Source organism: Oncorhynchus tshawytscha, linkage group LG29 (genome assembly GCF_018296145.1).
Source record: "Oncorhynchus tshawytscha isolate Ot180627B linkage group LG29, Otsh_v2.0, whole genome shotgun sequence".
Taxonomy (NCBI): Eukaryota; Metazoa; Chordata; class Actinopteri; order Salmoniformes; family Salmonidae; genus Oncorhynchus; species Oncorhynchus tshawytscha.
The window spans coordinates 19,524,728-19,540,779 of NC_056457.1; the positions used below are offsets into that span (position 1 = coordinate 19,524,728).

Sequence of the window (16,052 nt, forward strand, 5' to 3'; positions counted from 1 at the left end):
CAAATAAAAAAAAACAATTAAATTAAAAAGTGCACAAATGTTGAGTTTTAACATGAGATATGACCATATAATTTATCATTTCCCTTCATCAATTTCCTTTCATTAAAATCAAGCAGTATCTCACATGTGTTCAACCCTCAGGGTTTTACTACTTTGTACATATGTATATATGACAATATAGTGGAAATATTGTGGCATGATTTGAAAATCATCTACTACTATGACAAGTCAATATAAATTTCAGCTTTTGTAACTGTAAAAAAACTACAGGAAGTAAAGTGGTGCATCTCTGCCGCAGTGTGGAGGGAGCTTCACAACAGCCACTGGGACATATTGTTCTGTTCTGCTGTGTGAATGAAAGTCAGCATTTGGCCCCAGCTGTCTTTACAGGTGAAAGTAGAGCTAAGCCTCCATTGACTCTCGCAACCCAACCAAGCACTTACACCATTTTGGGATTTAAACAGATTCTTTGGTGCAGCTTCAGCATTGCAAGCCTCTTGATATTTCTCCCAGTTAAACTCGCTTTCATTGTAGCCTGAAAATAAATGGTGCAGAGAGAGAGGGTGAGAGAAAGAAGGGGAGAAAAAAATGGAGAGAGAGAGAAGGGTGGAGAAAGAGAACCAAAAAAATAAATGAGGATTAGGGTGGTGACAAATATTGTTGTGTCTGGCACCCCGCCGCTGGTAAATCACCACTCCAGGAAATATCATTATTTATTTTATATTCATTTTTATATATTTTTTAAAATACTGATTTCTAATATTTAACTGAGTTTCAGTTCATATAAGGAAATCAAAAAATTGAAATAATTGAATGAATTAGGCCCTAATCTATGGATTTCACATTACTGGGCAGGGCCACAACCATGGGAGAGCCTGATCCACTGGGGAACCAGGCCCAGCCAATCAGAATGAGTTTTTCCCCACAAAGGACAAATATAAATATTCCTCAGTTTTATCAGCTGTCCCGGTGGCTGGTCTCAGACGACAAGGACCATGTGAAAATAATATATCAGAGCCAGCACAGTTTGATTTGGGTCAGCATGATAGTCACGAGTCACAGTGAAATGGGTAAAGACAAAAGGGTAACAGTGTGCTGATCTGCTGTAGCTCACCTTTTGGTGGGTGGAGCTGGTGTCCTGTCGACTCGCACCATCCGGCTGGCCTGATATCCCGAGAGTCTGCGTTTACCCAGAAGTCATAGCATTCTGAGTAGCTGTCAATGTGGAGACGTAATCGGTAACCAATCACCTTTGAAAAACAAAACACAGTATTATGTATGGATGGACATGCGGTCACTATCCCAAACATCAATCCATGGCATGATGTAATTCTGCTTTGTATTCCCATGACCAATAGAGCAGGCTACTTGAAGGGCCTTGCCCTTAACAGCAATCATTTTTCCCACTGCAAATTTTATGAGACTATGACGCAAAATAATGTCTGCTAATGGAAATACAACAACAAACAGCTAATGTCAATCTTGTACATTTGTAAAGTGGTCGATGTCATACGTACATGCCAGCTGCTAACGTCTTGTACATTTAAACACAAAAGGGATGACATCAAAAACAGATCGACAACACAAAACTACCAAGGGCTTTGTTAGTGACAGTTTAGGGCGATCATTTCCTCCACCCAATACAGTGGCGCATGGACTGCAATCACAGATCCAATTACAGTGTGACCTGCCCAGTGTGCTGGGAGAGCCCTTGGTTGAGGCTGGTCTGGAGTTGGGCCAGCTCACTGACGGCTGCAGCTCACCTCTGCCACGGACAGGATGCAGAACATAGAGGGGTGCAGAGGGTCGATCCCCTCCAGCCTCATCCCCGCCTTGAAACCATTTCTGCTAAGGGGGAATGACTGAGCCTGGGATGGAGGGAGGGAGAAAGGGATGAAGACAAAGTGAGAGAGTGTGGGAGAGGAGAAAAGAGAGCATAACAGAGAGCGAATGTGATGGAGACAACAAAGGACAGAGAGGGAAGGAAAGAGCAGAGAAAACGAAAAAGTAGACCACAAAAATAAATTACAGGAAAGCAGGAGAATAAACCAAATATTGATGAATAAAATATCCTCTCCAGAAAAGCCATACATATAAGTCATGGCGGTTGTACCGCCACACAAGTGTCTCAACAGCACGGTTGCCATAGAAATGAGTGTTTGTGCCTCCGACGGAACAGATGTCCCGTCAAATCCCTTCATAGAAAATTTCTTCCACCACACCGCGTGTTTGTAGCGGAGGAATTAGTTCAGCATGATTCATTGTCAGGGAGAGAGATAGGGGGGGGGGACTGATAAACAGTGGAGCATTGCACCAGGCAGCAACTCTCCTGTAAGGAACACACAACAAACGCAGTGCTGGTCCAAAGGCTGGATAAGTCCAATAATGGCATAGGAAAAACTGCCCTACAAGTCTTGCATAGCCAGATCACATATCCTTGCATTCCCTCTGTATCCTTGTTCTCTAGGAGAAGCTTGAAGCCTGGCAGGTGAAGCTACTCCCCTTTAGACTATACAGGCTCTGGGGCAGTGGCACACCTTGATACTTTAACTATTTTAGTGCCAATTCTCAAATCCTTGCTTAATCTTCCCTGCGGTCTAATAGGTGTGCTGCAACAGAGAAGTCCGACTGTCCTCAAAGGCAGTTATTAGAAACAATAGACACCCTGGTATCCACCACACACACACACACTGGGATTTTATTCTATTTTACAGGCCCCCGTCAGCCCATTAGAAATAAGTGCTGTAGAAAAGCAGCAGGAAAGGCGAGGCTGGGTGTGGGATTTTTCTGCAGTTTTAGCACATTCTCCTCCCTCTCTCATCTGAAATCTGCCTGCGTGGCCTACAACTCCAGCTACTGAGATAGGGAAAGCCTTTAATGAAGGACAACGGCTTGCAATTTGATTTGTTTTGCTCAAAACAAAACAGATACATTGACATTAATCACGTGGAGAAGATTGCATTGCAGTTTAAAGTAAACCATGTACTGTCCTGCAGCTTAAGGTCCCCAACATCCTTCTTTTTAAATCAACAGACTATGTTTTTAACATCATGCAGCTGGCTTATGGCCTTAAAATGCAAATCATAACTTTATTGCCTGTATAGTTCAGTAAATGACATCTCGGACTGAAAACAGAGGGACTACTTGAACTTGCTACGATGTGGACTGGAGTCAGGCTATAGTAGTAGATACAGTGCATTCGGAAAGTATTCAGACCCCTTCCCCCTTTCCACATTTTGTTATGTTACAGCCTTATTGTAAAATGGATTAAATAAAATTACAAATCTTCATCAATCTACACACAATGTCACGTAATGACAAAGCAAAAACAGGTTTTTAGAAATGTTTGCACATTTATTACAAAAAAAAACAGAAATACCTTATTTAAATAAGTATTCAGACCCTTTGCTATGAGACTTGAAATTGAGCTCAGGTACATTCTGTTTCCATTGATCATCCTTGAGATGATCAACTTGATTGGAGTCCACCTGTGGTGAATTCAATTCAATGGACATGATTTGGAAAGGCACACACCTATCTATATAAGATCCCACAGCTGACCGTGCATGTCAGAGCAAAAACCAAGCCTTGAGGTCGAAGCAATTATCCGTAGAGCTCAAAGACAAGATTGTGTCAGTACCTAAACCATTCTGCAGCATTGAAGGACCCCAAGAAAACAGTGGCCTCCATCATTCTTAAATGGAAGAAGTTTGGAACCACCAAGACTCTTCCAAGAGCTGGCCGCCCGGCCAAACTGAGCAATTGGGGGAGAAGAGCCTTGTGGCCAAGAACCTGATGTTCACTAACGGAGCTCCAGGGTTCCTCTGTGGAGATGGGAGAACCTTCCAGAAGGACAACCATCTCTGCAGTACTCCACCAATCAGGCCTTTATGGTAGAGTGGCCGGACGGAAACCACTCCTCTCTCAAATGTCAATATGCCTTGTATACTGTTGTTCAGGTTAGTTATCATTGTTTTAGTTTACAATGGAGCCCCTAGTTCCACTCTTCATACCTCTGATACCTCCTTTGTCCCACCTCCCACACATGCGGTGACCTCACCCATTATAACCAGCATGTTCAGAGATACAACCTCTCTTATCATCACCCAGTGCCTTGGCTTACCTCCGCTGTACCCGCACCCCACCATACCCCTGTCTGCACATTATGCCCTGAATATATTCTACCACGCCCAGAAATCTGCTCCTTTTATTCTTTGTCTCCAACCCTCTAGGCGACCAGTTTTGATAGCCTTTAGTCGCACCCTCATCCTACTCCTCTGTTCTTCGGGTGATGTGGAGGTAAACCCGGGCCCTGCATGTCCCCAGGCACCCTCCTTTGTTGACTTCTGTGATCGAAAAAGCCTTGGTTTCATGCATGTCAACATCAGAAGCCTCCTCCCTAAGTTTGTTTTACTCACTGCTTTAGCACACTCTGCCAACCCTGATGTCCTTGCCGTGTTTGAATCCTGGCTTAGGAAGGCCACCAAAAATTCTGAGATTTCCATACCCAACTATAACATTTTCCGTCAAGATAGAACTGCCAAAGGGGGAGGAGATGCATTCTACTGCAGAGATAGCCTGCAAAGTAATGTCATACTTTCCAGGTCCATACCCAAACATTTCGAACTTCTAATTAAAAAAATGAATCTCTCCAGAAATAAGTCTCTCACTGTTGCCGCCTGCTACCGACCCCCCTCAGCTCCCAGCTGTGCCCTGGACACCATTTGTGAATTGATCGCCCCCCATCTAGCTTCTGTTAGGTGACCTAAACTGGGATATGCTTAACACCCCGGCAGTCCTACAATCTAAGCTAGATGCCCACAATCTCACACAAATCATCAAGGAACCCACCAGGTACAACCCTAAATCCGTAAACATGGGCACCCTCATAGACATTATCCTGACCAACTTGCCCTCCAAATACACCTCTGCTGTCTTCAATCAGGATCTCAGCGATCACTGCCTCATTGCCTGTATCTGCTATGGGTCCGCGGTCAAACGACCACCCCTCATCACTGTCAAAAGCTCCCTAAAACGTTTCTGCGATCAGGCCTTTCTTTTTGTATTTTTTTTCTCCCAAATTTCGTGGTATCCAATTGTTAGTAGCTACTATCTTGTCTCATCGCTACAACTCCCGTACGGGCTCGGGAGAGACGAAGGTTGAAAGTCATGCGTCCTCCGATACACAACCCAACCAAGCCGCACTGCTTCTTAACACATCCAATCCGGAAGCCAGCCACACCAATGTGTCGGAGGAAACACTGTGCACCTGGCAACCTTGGATAGCGTGCACAGCGCCCGGCCCGCCACAGGAGTTGCTGGTGCGTGATGAGACAAGGATATCCCTACCGGCCAAACCCTCCCTAACCCGGACGACGCTATGCCAATTGTGCGTCGCCCCACGGACCTCCCGGTCGCGGCCAGTTACGACAACAAGAGCACCTCCTCCCAGCTGCCCACTGCACTGAGGCTAGGTAACACGGTCACCACCGATAAATCCATGATAATCGAAAACTTCAACAAGCATTTCTCAACGGCTGGCCATGCCTTCCTCCTGGCTACCCCAACCTCGGCCAACAGCTGCCCCCCCCCCCACCCGCAGCTACTCGCCCAGGCCTCCCCATCTTCTCCTTTACCCAAATCCAGATAGCAGATGTTCTGAAAGAGCTGCTAAACCTGGACCCATACAAATCAGCTGGGCTTGACAATCTGGAACCTCTATTTCTGAAACTATCCGCCACCATTGTCGCAACCCCTATTACCAGCCTGTTCAACCTCTCTTTCGTATCGTCTGAGATCCCCAAGGATTGGAAAGCTGCCGCTGTCATCCCCCTCTTCAAAGGGGGAGACACCCTAGACCCAAACTGTTACAGACCTATATCCATCCTGCCCTGCCTATCTAAGGTCTTCGAAAGCCAAGTCAACAAACAGATCACTGACCATCTCGAATCCCACCGTACCTTCTCCGCTGTGCAATCCGGTTTCCAAGACGGTCACGGGTGCACCTCAGCCACACTCAAGGTACTAAACGATATCATAACCACCATCGATAAAAGACAGTACTGTGCAGCCATCTTCCTCGACCTGGCCAAGGCTTTCGACTCTACCAATCACCATATTCTTATCGGCAGACTCAGTAGCCTCGGTTTTTCTAATAACTGCCTTGCCTGGTTCACCAACTACTTTGTAGACAGAGTTCAGTGTGTCAAATCCGAGGGCATGTTGTCCGGTCCTCTGGCAGTCTCTATGGGGGTACCACAGGGTTAAATTCTCGGGCCGACTCTTTTCTCTGTATATATCAATGATGTTGCTCTTGCTGCAGCCGATTCCCTGATCCACCTCTACGCAGATGACACCATTCTGTATACTTCTGGCCCTTCCTTGGACACTGCCATCTAACCTCCAAACGAGCTTCAATGCCATATAACACTCCTTCCGTGGCCTCCAACTGCTCTTAAACGCTAGTAAAAACCAAATGCATGCTTTTCAACCGTTCGCTGCCTGCACCCGCACGCCCGACTAGCATCACCACCCTGGATGGTTCCGACCTAGAATATGTGGACATCTATAAGTACCTAGGTGTCTGGCTAGACTGTAAACTCTCCTTCCAGACTCATATCAAACATCTCCAATCCAAAATCAAATCTAGAGTTGGCTTTCTATTTCGCAACAAAGCCTCCTTCACTCACGCTGCCAAACTTACCCTAGTAAAACTGACTATCTTACCGATCTTCGACTTCGGCGATGTCATCTACAAAATAGCTTCCAATACTCTACTCAGCAAACTAGATGCCTGTTTATCACAGTGCCATCCGTTTTGTTACTAAAGCACCTTATTCCACCCACCACTACGACCTGTATGCTCTAGTCGGCTGGCCCTCGCTACTTGTTCGTCGCCAGACCCACTGGCTCCAGGTCATCTACAAGTCCATGCTAGTTAAAGCACCGCCTTATCTCAGTTCACTGGTCACGATGGCAACACCCACCCGTAGCACGCGCTCCAGCAGGTGTATCTCACTTATCATCCCTAAAGCCAACACCTCATTTGGCCGCCTTTCCTTCCAGTTCTCTGCTGCCTGTGACTGGAACGAATTGCAAAAATTGCTGAAGTTGGAGACTTTTATTTCCCTCACCAACTTTAAACATCTGCTATCTGAGCAGCTAACCGATCGCTGCAGCTGTACATAGTCCATCTGTAAATAGCCCACTCAATTTACCTACCTCATCTCCATACTGTTTTTATTTATTTACATTCTGCTCTTTTGCACACCAGTATCTCTACTTGCACATGACCATCATTTATCACTCCAGTGTTAATCTGCTAAATTCTAATTATTCGCTCCTATGGCCTATTTATTGCCTACCTCCTCATGCCTTTTGCACACAATGTATATAGACTCTTTTTTTCCTACTCTGTTATTGACTTGTTTATTGTTTACTCCATGTGTAACTCTGTGTTGTTGTCTGTTCACACTGCTATGCTTTATCTTGGCCAGGTCGCAGTTGTAAATGAAAACCTGTTCTCAACTAGCCTACCTGGTTAAATAAAGGTGAAATAAAATAATAAATAAATAAACTCAGTAAAAGGCACATGACAGCCCGCTTGGGGTTTGCCAAAAGGCACTTAAACGTCTCTCTGATCATGAGAAACAAGATTCTCTGGTCTGATGAAACCAAGATTGAAGTCTTTAGCCTGAATGCCAAGTGTCACGTCTGGAGGAAACCTGACACCATCCCTACGGTGAGGCATGGTGGTGGCAGGGTCATGCTGTGGGGATGTTTTTCAGCGGCAGGGACTGGGAGACTAGTCAGGATCGAGGGAAAGATGAACAGAGGAAAGTACAGAGAGATCATTGATGAAAACCTGCTTCAGAGCGCTCTGGACCTTCCAACAGGACAACGACCTGAAGCACACAGCCAAGACAATGCGGGAGTGGCTTCGGGGCAAGTCTCTGAATGTCTTTGAGTGACCAAGCCAGAGCCCGGACTGGAATCCGATCAAACCTTTCTGGAAAGACCTGAAAATAGCAGTGCAGTGACACTCCCCATCCAACCTGACAGAGCTTGAGAGGATCTGCAGAGAAGAATGGGAGAAACTCCCCAAATACAAGTGTGCCAAGCTTATAGCTTGATACCCAAGAAAATGATAACAGCCTCAAGTTGCCAAAGGTGCTTCAACAAAGTACTGAGCAAAGGGTCTGCATTCTTATGTAAAATGTGATATTTATTTTTACTAGATTTTTGCTTTGTCATTATGAGGTATTGTGTGTAGATTGATGGGAAAAAACAACAATTTAATCAATTTTAGAATAAGGCTGTAACGTAACAAAATGTGGAAAAAGTCAAAGGGTCTGAATACTTTCCGAATGCACTATATACCTACTGGTTGATGAAGGTGATTCTTACCTCAGTGAAGAGTCTTAGGGGAGCTGCTATGACCTTCTTCTCTCCCAGGTATTGATCCCACGACCATGCCTTCTTCTTACCCCTCACTGCTGCACACCACATTGATCTGAATTACACCTTTCCTTATAACACCATGGTTCAGATTCCCGGACCCAGATTAAGTCTAGTCCTAGTCTAAAAAGCATTCTCAATGGAGAATTCCTGTGTGTAAATTCATGTATGCATTCTAAATAGCATTTGACAGCGATAAATAATTTGATATGAATTTGAAAAAATGGTCTGTGCATTCATATCAATAAGCACTAATACTGTAGTATTCAGTAATGCTCTAATTGTTTCGTTAGTAGTGTTTACATTTCAAGAGTTTACCTTGTGTGCTTGTCACTTTGTTCTTCATTTTTACTGTGTCCTCGTTTGGTCGCTCCTGAAATGACACAGTTGTTAGTTTGCAGACAGAAACTTGAGCAACACTTAACTTTTCAGCCAACAGGTATAATGTTGTCATGATAATGAGCTCAGGTGCGGTCAGGTCCAGTCCTACTCACTCTTAGACAATATTCCTCCGCCACGCCCTTGCTGAAACTCCTTTTCTTCCTATCCTCTGCCTGCATCATTTGAGACAGGATCGATTCTACAACATGATATACAAACGCAGGCCATTTGAATGCAAAAACAATTCAATTACTATTTAAGTTCCACGGTGTGAGTCGCTTTAAGTTGAGACATCTCAATTTACTCCTATTTGTAAGAACATCTCTTGCATTCTATTTTCACTCTGAACAGACTCAATGAAAGCCACCACCATTCCTTTTATAAAAACATAAAAGTCCTCTGAAGTTTACCCATATAATGCAAAGCAAATGACATTTTACTTGAATTGTTCACTGGGCGCATACGCAGCTTGGCTGTCTTATTGCCTGTTGTAAGAGACAAAGTGAAATGATTACTGTATAAAGAGGAAATTAATGCATCTCTTTCTGCAGTATATGATGTAAATTGGATTGAGTTCCTGGTAAGAGATAAGGACTGCTTCCCATGAAAGTCAAATTAAGTAAGAGTTGGGTCTGTGGCGGAGGGGGCGGCCGCAGCTGGAGGGGCCCGGATTTCCCAGAAGGCAGTGGGAAGCAGCAACTGTTTTCCTTCCAATGCAGATTAATCGATTGTACTGTAGCTGGCCGGAAACAAATTGGATTCACTGCACTCCGACTCCTGTATATTAATTACTGTATACAATAGTACACTCTCAAATAGGGTTTTGAATGGATTTACAGTGAGTGTAGAAACATTAAGGACACCTGCTCTTTCCATGACAGACTGACCAGTTGAATCCAGGTGAAAGCTATGATCCCTTATTGATATCACTTGTTAAATCCACTTCAAATCAGTGTAGATGAAGGGGAGGTGACAGGTAAAAGAAGGATTTTTTTTTAGCCTTGAGACATGGTTTGTATGTGTGCCATTCAGAGGGGGAATGGGCAAGACACAAGATTTAAGTGCCTTTGAACGCGGTATGGTATTAGCTACCAGGCGCACCAGTTTAACTGTGTCAAGAACTGCAACGCTGCTGGGTTTTTCACGCTCAACAGTTTCCCATGTGTATCAAGAATAGTCCACCACCCAAAGGACATCCAGCCAACTTGACACAACTGTGGGAAGCATTGGAGTCAACATGGGTCAGCATCTCTGTGAAACGCTTTCGACACCTTGTAGAGTCCATGTCCCGACGAATTGAGGCTGTTCTGAGGGCAAAAGGGGGTCAACTCAATATTAGGAAAGTGCTGTTAATGTTTTGTGCACTCAGTGTATATGGTTTGCAGTTGCTCTGACAAAATAATTGTTGCTTTCTGGCCTTTTTGTAATGTGTCATGGGTGTCCATTTTCGTCTGGCGCTAAGGAGGCGCAAACCCCAGACACATGTTAGTTTTCAATTTCGTTAAAATTGTTAGGGCATTTTCCAGCCCTAACACCAGGTTCTGCAATTTACCTGTCTAACATTAGAGTGCATGAAACAGTTTAAGACCAACAAAAAGCAGGTCTTAAAAGGTAACGCAGTTTATAATCGAATGAATTTTGAGAGCGGAAGCACAGCCTATTCAGCCATGACAGACAGTGACCATGGGGAGAGAAATACATTTTCTGCTGGTAAATCTCATATTTAGAAACATCTTTTTTTTAACCCCCATTTAATTGGATTAATAATCAAGCATAACCTAACCACACATTAATCAAGGCTGGTTTAGCAACATCACATGTCTTTTTTTCCTGGCCATTAGCCAAAAGAAGCCTTAAATAAAGGGGTTTTAAATTATCTACGGCGAGTGCTTTGTAATATTTTAGGTTTTGCCCTCACACTTTTCCACTATTCACATACCTGCATTTTGCTTGTGCAAGTAGGCTATGCGTACCCATTTTCAAGGAGCACCCCTCGTCCGATTACCAAAAACACGCTCCACCAAACTACGCAGTTCTTCTATAATGCTATATTAACCGCAATTGTTTTTATGAATCTGCTTCGCACAGGCAATGATACAATTGACAAGAGCCTAGTATTTTGTATAGACGTGTGAATGTTATGCATAAAGGCATTTTAGGCCTGTGCACACAGTGCCATGTAGTTAGAGAAGAGATTTATGATATCATGCTTCTGATCCAATCCTATTTAGAAATATTGTTGTTGGTTTTTAAAAATAAAATAATAATTTGATTAAAAAACAAACTTATTAGAAAGATTCACCATCCATTGGTTTATGCTGAGAAAGTGCATGGCTGAATGCAATGGAATTCCGTCTGTTGTTTCTGGAGAAGTGCCAGTATGATCTTATAAGATGGTTCCATGATGTTTATAGAGCATTACATTTCCCAGCAGTATAAGGGTGAGTTGGCATTCCTCCTTTGTCTTTATATTGGATCTTTATCAAGCTCCTGTGAAAGGTTTGGATGTGCGTAAAACCATCCATAGACTAAGTTACCTTTTCTGTATTATATGCCCATGGGAAGCAATTATGGTGCCTGTAACTGTAGACAGCATATTTAAAAACAAGTCATTGTTTCGTTTTTTATTAGAATTTGATTAGAACCGCAGCTTTTACCCCCAAGCCACAAGACTGCTAAATAGCTAATCAAATGGCTACCCGGACTACCTGCATAGACTCTTTGTTTCACTAACTCTCTTGCACGAACTATGCACACACTGGACTGTACCCACACACTTATGTAACAGGTGTAAAATATACTTTATGTATTTCATATTTATTTTTTATTTATTATTTTAAAAGTTATTTTGAGATGGATTACACTACTTTCAAGAGTGAATTATTTGATTGTATTTATTCTAAATTGTGTTAATACTGTGATGTCATCAACGGGAGCCATGCTTTTTCTCCTCAGTTTGCTCAGAGCGTGAACAGGAGAGGTATGTACATGTTCGCAAATGTTCACAAATTGCCAAGAAATGACAAGCAAAAGTTATATCGTCACTGATTTAGTGTTGCATTACTGTTTATAGGAAAATATATTAAAGGTGAATGGGAATAATGTTGGAGTGCAACTTTGCAAGGCTAGCCCAGCTACTGTTAGCTTTGTTGTGGGGGAGGGTCTCTTTCAGGTGCAGACAGCATGAGTTCTCTGATGCTTTTCTAACGGTTATTCTGCACAATCTTTTGTCTTTTTGACTCCAAGATGGCGTAGCAGTCAGACGTCTTTGTCCTGTCGTGTCCCTTGTATATATCTTTTTTACATATTTTTCGCATATCTTTTAAAATATTTTGCTGAACCTCAATATCTAAATACTCTCCTGCAACCTGCCTCACTCAATGTAGCATGGATCTGCTTTTTTTTCTTCTAAAGTATCTATATTTACTTTGGATCTGGAATCCCTCAACTGAAGCTAGCCAGCTAACTACCAGCTATCAGTTAGCAAACCATTGCCAGCGGTCATCAGCTAACCTTCAGCTCGAATAGCTCTCGCCAGTTCGAACAACGTGACTCTAACCAGAGCATAACGGACCTATTATTTTTATCCCCGGATTCCCACCGCAAACTGAACATTTTCATCTGGATCTTCACAACTAGCTAACCGCAACCCCGGATGACTACTCCTGGCTAGCGTTTCCATCCACTTAGCTTGAAGCTAGCGCGGCCAGAGCTCTTGTGCTACCACCGAAGCATACTCCTGGGCTACAATATCCGGACCCCTTCTACAACCGGTACGGGGCATGGAAACTCGCAGATCCCCTACGACTGGAATACTGACATAATCTGCCCAAGGACTCCAACAGGGCCCTCAGGCACGACGCTCGCTGAAGGCCTATTATGCTAAGCAGCTAGGCCTGCTAGCTACCTAGAGCTACTTAGAACCCTACTAATTCCACGACCGGTCTATCGAATTCACCGCATGAAGAGCCAAAAACAGACTTAACCCCATCGTGACTTCCCCCAAAGGCTAACTTTCTAGCCCCTGCTATCTGCTTGCTTGCTAACCTGGCCTGCTAACTGCTAGCCTGCCCTGGTCTACTAACTGCTAGCTTGTTTATCCCCGGTCTGCTAACTGCTAGCTTGTTTAGCCCCGGCCTACTAACTGTTAGCTTGTTAGCACAGGCCTGCTAACTGTCTGAATCGCCGTGTCCCCAGCCAGCCCAACCACTCACTGGACCCATATTTATTTTCAATCAATTTTCGATTTTTAATTTGATTATACTTTCCGTTAACCTGCCTCCCCCAATGTGATACGGAATCGCTAATATTTTAATTTTAGAATACATTCAAGAACCTCCAGAAGCTAACCAGCTAATTAGCTACAAGCTGTTTAGTCATTGTTAGCGGCTTTTACCTTCTGCACAGCCAGCCCTGTTTTTAGCCTGGATAATACTCTCCAGTCTACCAGTATCGAACTGTCTCTTCACAACAACGCCGGATTCCTGCCGTAATGCCTGGACCACTACTTCTGTTCTTCACAGCTAGCTTGCACCCAGTACCGAAGCTATCCCTGAGGCCCACGCCATGGCCTACTCAGCTGTTCACCCGAACCCCACTCATACATGGCTAGAGCCCAATACTCCACCGAATCCTTGCTGTAAACTCTGGACCATGGCACTGGATCACCGCTGCTACCGATTGGATATATTGGCTAACGCCACTGCCACGAAGCTAGCACCAGTTAGCCGTGAGCCAGGCAAATCTCCCTGCTAGCAAACTAAAATATACAACACCTCTTTCGCCATCTGGCTTGGATTCTCTGTCGACACGGCCCCCCGCCGCACCACCACGACTGGTCTGCCGATGAATACTCCATCCGCTGTGACTTCAACCGGCCTCCTTCTGAGCAGACCCCCCTTACCACCCCCGGGCTACTAATTTTAAACGCTGTGTCGCCCGCGTGCTAGCGTAGTGGCAGCTTCCCTGTTCCATCTACTGCTGCCCACTGGACACTATGATCATTTGGCTACATAGCTGATGCCTGCTGGACAGTCCATTAATCACGATACTCTATTATGTTTATTTATGTTTTATCTGTCGGCCACAACCGCGAACTCAGGCTCTGTAGGTAAATTAATCAGACCCTCTCTGCCTAGTCATCGCCATTTTACCTGCTGTTATTGTGTTAGCTGACTAGCTGTTGTTGTCTCACCTGTTGTTTTAGCAAGCTCTCCCAATCAAGACCTGCGATTACTTTATGCCTTGCTGTATGTCTCTCTCAAATACCAATATGCCTTGTATACTGTTGTTCAGGTTAGTTATCGTTGTTTTAGTTTACAATGGAGCCCCTAGTTCCACTCCTCACACCTCTGATACCTCCTTTGTCCCACCTCCCACACATGCGGTGACCTCACCCATTATAACCAGCATGTCCAGAGATACAACCTCTCTTATCATCACCCAGTGCCTGGGCTTACCACCACTGTACCTGCACCCCACCATACCCCTGTCTGCACATTATGCCCTGAATATATTCTACCACGGCCATAAATCTGCTCCTTTTATTCCTTGTCCCCAACGCTCTAGGCGACCAGTTTTGATAGCCTTTAGTCGCACCCTCATCCTACTCCTCTGTTCCTCGGGTGATGTGGAGGTAAACCCAGGCCCTGCATGTCCCCAGGCACCAAACGACCACCCCTCATCACTGTCAAATGCTCCCTAAAACACTTCCGTGAGCAGGCCTTTCTAATCGACCTGGCCCGGGTATCCTGGAAGGATATTGACCTCATCCCGTCAGTTAAGGATGCCTGGTCATTTTTTAAAAGTAACTTCCTCACCATCTTAGACAAACATGCTCCGTTCAAAAAAATGCAGAACTAAGAACAGATATAGCCCTTGATTATCGAAAACTTCAACAAGCATTTCTCAACGGCTGGCCATGCCTTCCTCCTGGCTACTCCAACCTCGGCCAACAGCTCCCCCCCCCGCAGCTACTCACCCACTCCTCCCCAGCTTCTCCTTTACCCAAATCCAGATAGCAGATGTTCTGAAAGAGCTGCAAAACCTGGACCCATACAAATCAGCTGGGCTTGACAATCTGGACCCTCTATTTCTGAAACTGTCCGCCGCCATTGTCGCAACCCCTATTACCAGCCTGTTCAACCTCTCCTTCGTATCATCTGAGATCCCCAAGGATTGGAAAGCTGCCGCTGTCATCCCCCTCTTCAAAGGGGGAGACACCCTAGACCCAAACTGTTACAGACCTATATCCATCCTGCCCTGCCTATCTAAGGTCTTCAAAAGCCAAGTCAACAAACAGATCACTGACCATCTCGAATCCCACAGTACCTTCTCCGCTGTGCAATCCGGTTTCCGAGCCGGTCACGGGTGCACCTCAGCCACACTCAAGGTACTAAACGATATCATAACCGCCATCGATAAAAGACAGTACTGTGCAGCTGTCTTCGTTGACCTGGCCAAGGCTTTCGACTCTGTCAATCACCATATTCTTATCGGCAGACTCAGTAGCCTCGGTTTTTCTAATGACTGCCTTCCCTGGTTCACCAACTACTTTGCAGACAGAGTTCAGTGTGTCAAATCGGAGGGCATGTTGTCCAGTCCTCTGGCAGTCTCTATGGGGGTACCACAGGGTTCAATTCTCAGGCTGACTCTTTTCTCTGTATATATCAATGATGTTGCTCTTGCTGCGGGCGATTCTCTGATCCACCTCTACGCAGACGACACCATTCTGTATACTTCTGGCCCTTCCTTGGACACTGTACTATCTAACCTCCAAACGAGCTTCAATGCCATACAACACTCCTTCCGTGGCCTCCAACTGCTCTTAAACGCTAGTAAAACCAAATGCATGCTTTTCAACCGTTCGCTGCCTGAACCCGCACGCCCGACTAGCATCACCACCCTGGATGGTTCCAACCTAGAATATGTGGACATCTATAAGTATCTAGGTGTCTGGCTAGACTGTAAACTATCCTTCCAGATATCAAACATCTCCAATCCAAAATCAAATCTAGAGTCGGCTTTCTATTTCGCAACAAAGCCTCCTTCACTCACGCCGCAAAACTTACCCTCGTAAAACTGACTATCCTACCAATCCTCGACTTCGGCGATGTCATCTACAAAATAGCTTCCAATACTCTACTCAGCAAACTAGATGCAGTTTATCACAGTGCCATCCGTTTTGTTACTAAAGCACCTTATACCACCCACCA

At 44.7% G+C, this 16,052-nt stretch overlaps 1 protein-coding gene across 5 annotated transcripts in view; it reads right to left on the minus strand.

Moving 5' to 3' along the window:
- LOC112227777 (lethal(3)malignant brain tumor-like protein 4) overlaps positions 1–16,052 on the minus strand; it is a 151,140-nt gene that overhangs the window by 119,109 nt on the left and 15,979 nt on the right. For 2 of the 5 annotated variants that reach the window (XM_024392643.2, XM_024392644.2), the window contains 6 exons: positions 8,952–9,037; positions 8,776–8,830; positions 8,407–8,495; positions 1,764–1,868; positions 1,115–1,250; positions 444–535 (listed from right to left, as the gene is read on the minus strand). In XM_024392643.2, coding sequence (XP_024248411.1) covers positions 444–535; positions 1,115–1,250; positions 1,764–1,868; positions 8,407–8,495; positions 8,776–8,830; positions 8,952–9,020 — 546 coding nt within the window. In that variant the 5' untranslated portion in view covers positions 9,021–9,037. The remainder of the gene's footprint in view (positions 1–443; positions 536–1,114; positions 1,251–1,763; positions 1,869–8,406; positions 8,496–8,775; positions 8,831–8,951; positions 9,038–16,052) is intronic. The other 3 variants (XM_024392645.2, XM_024392647.2, XM_024392646.2) reach the window with 3 other exon arrangements.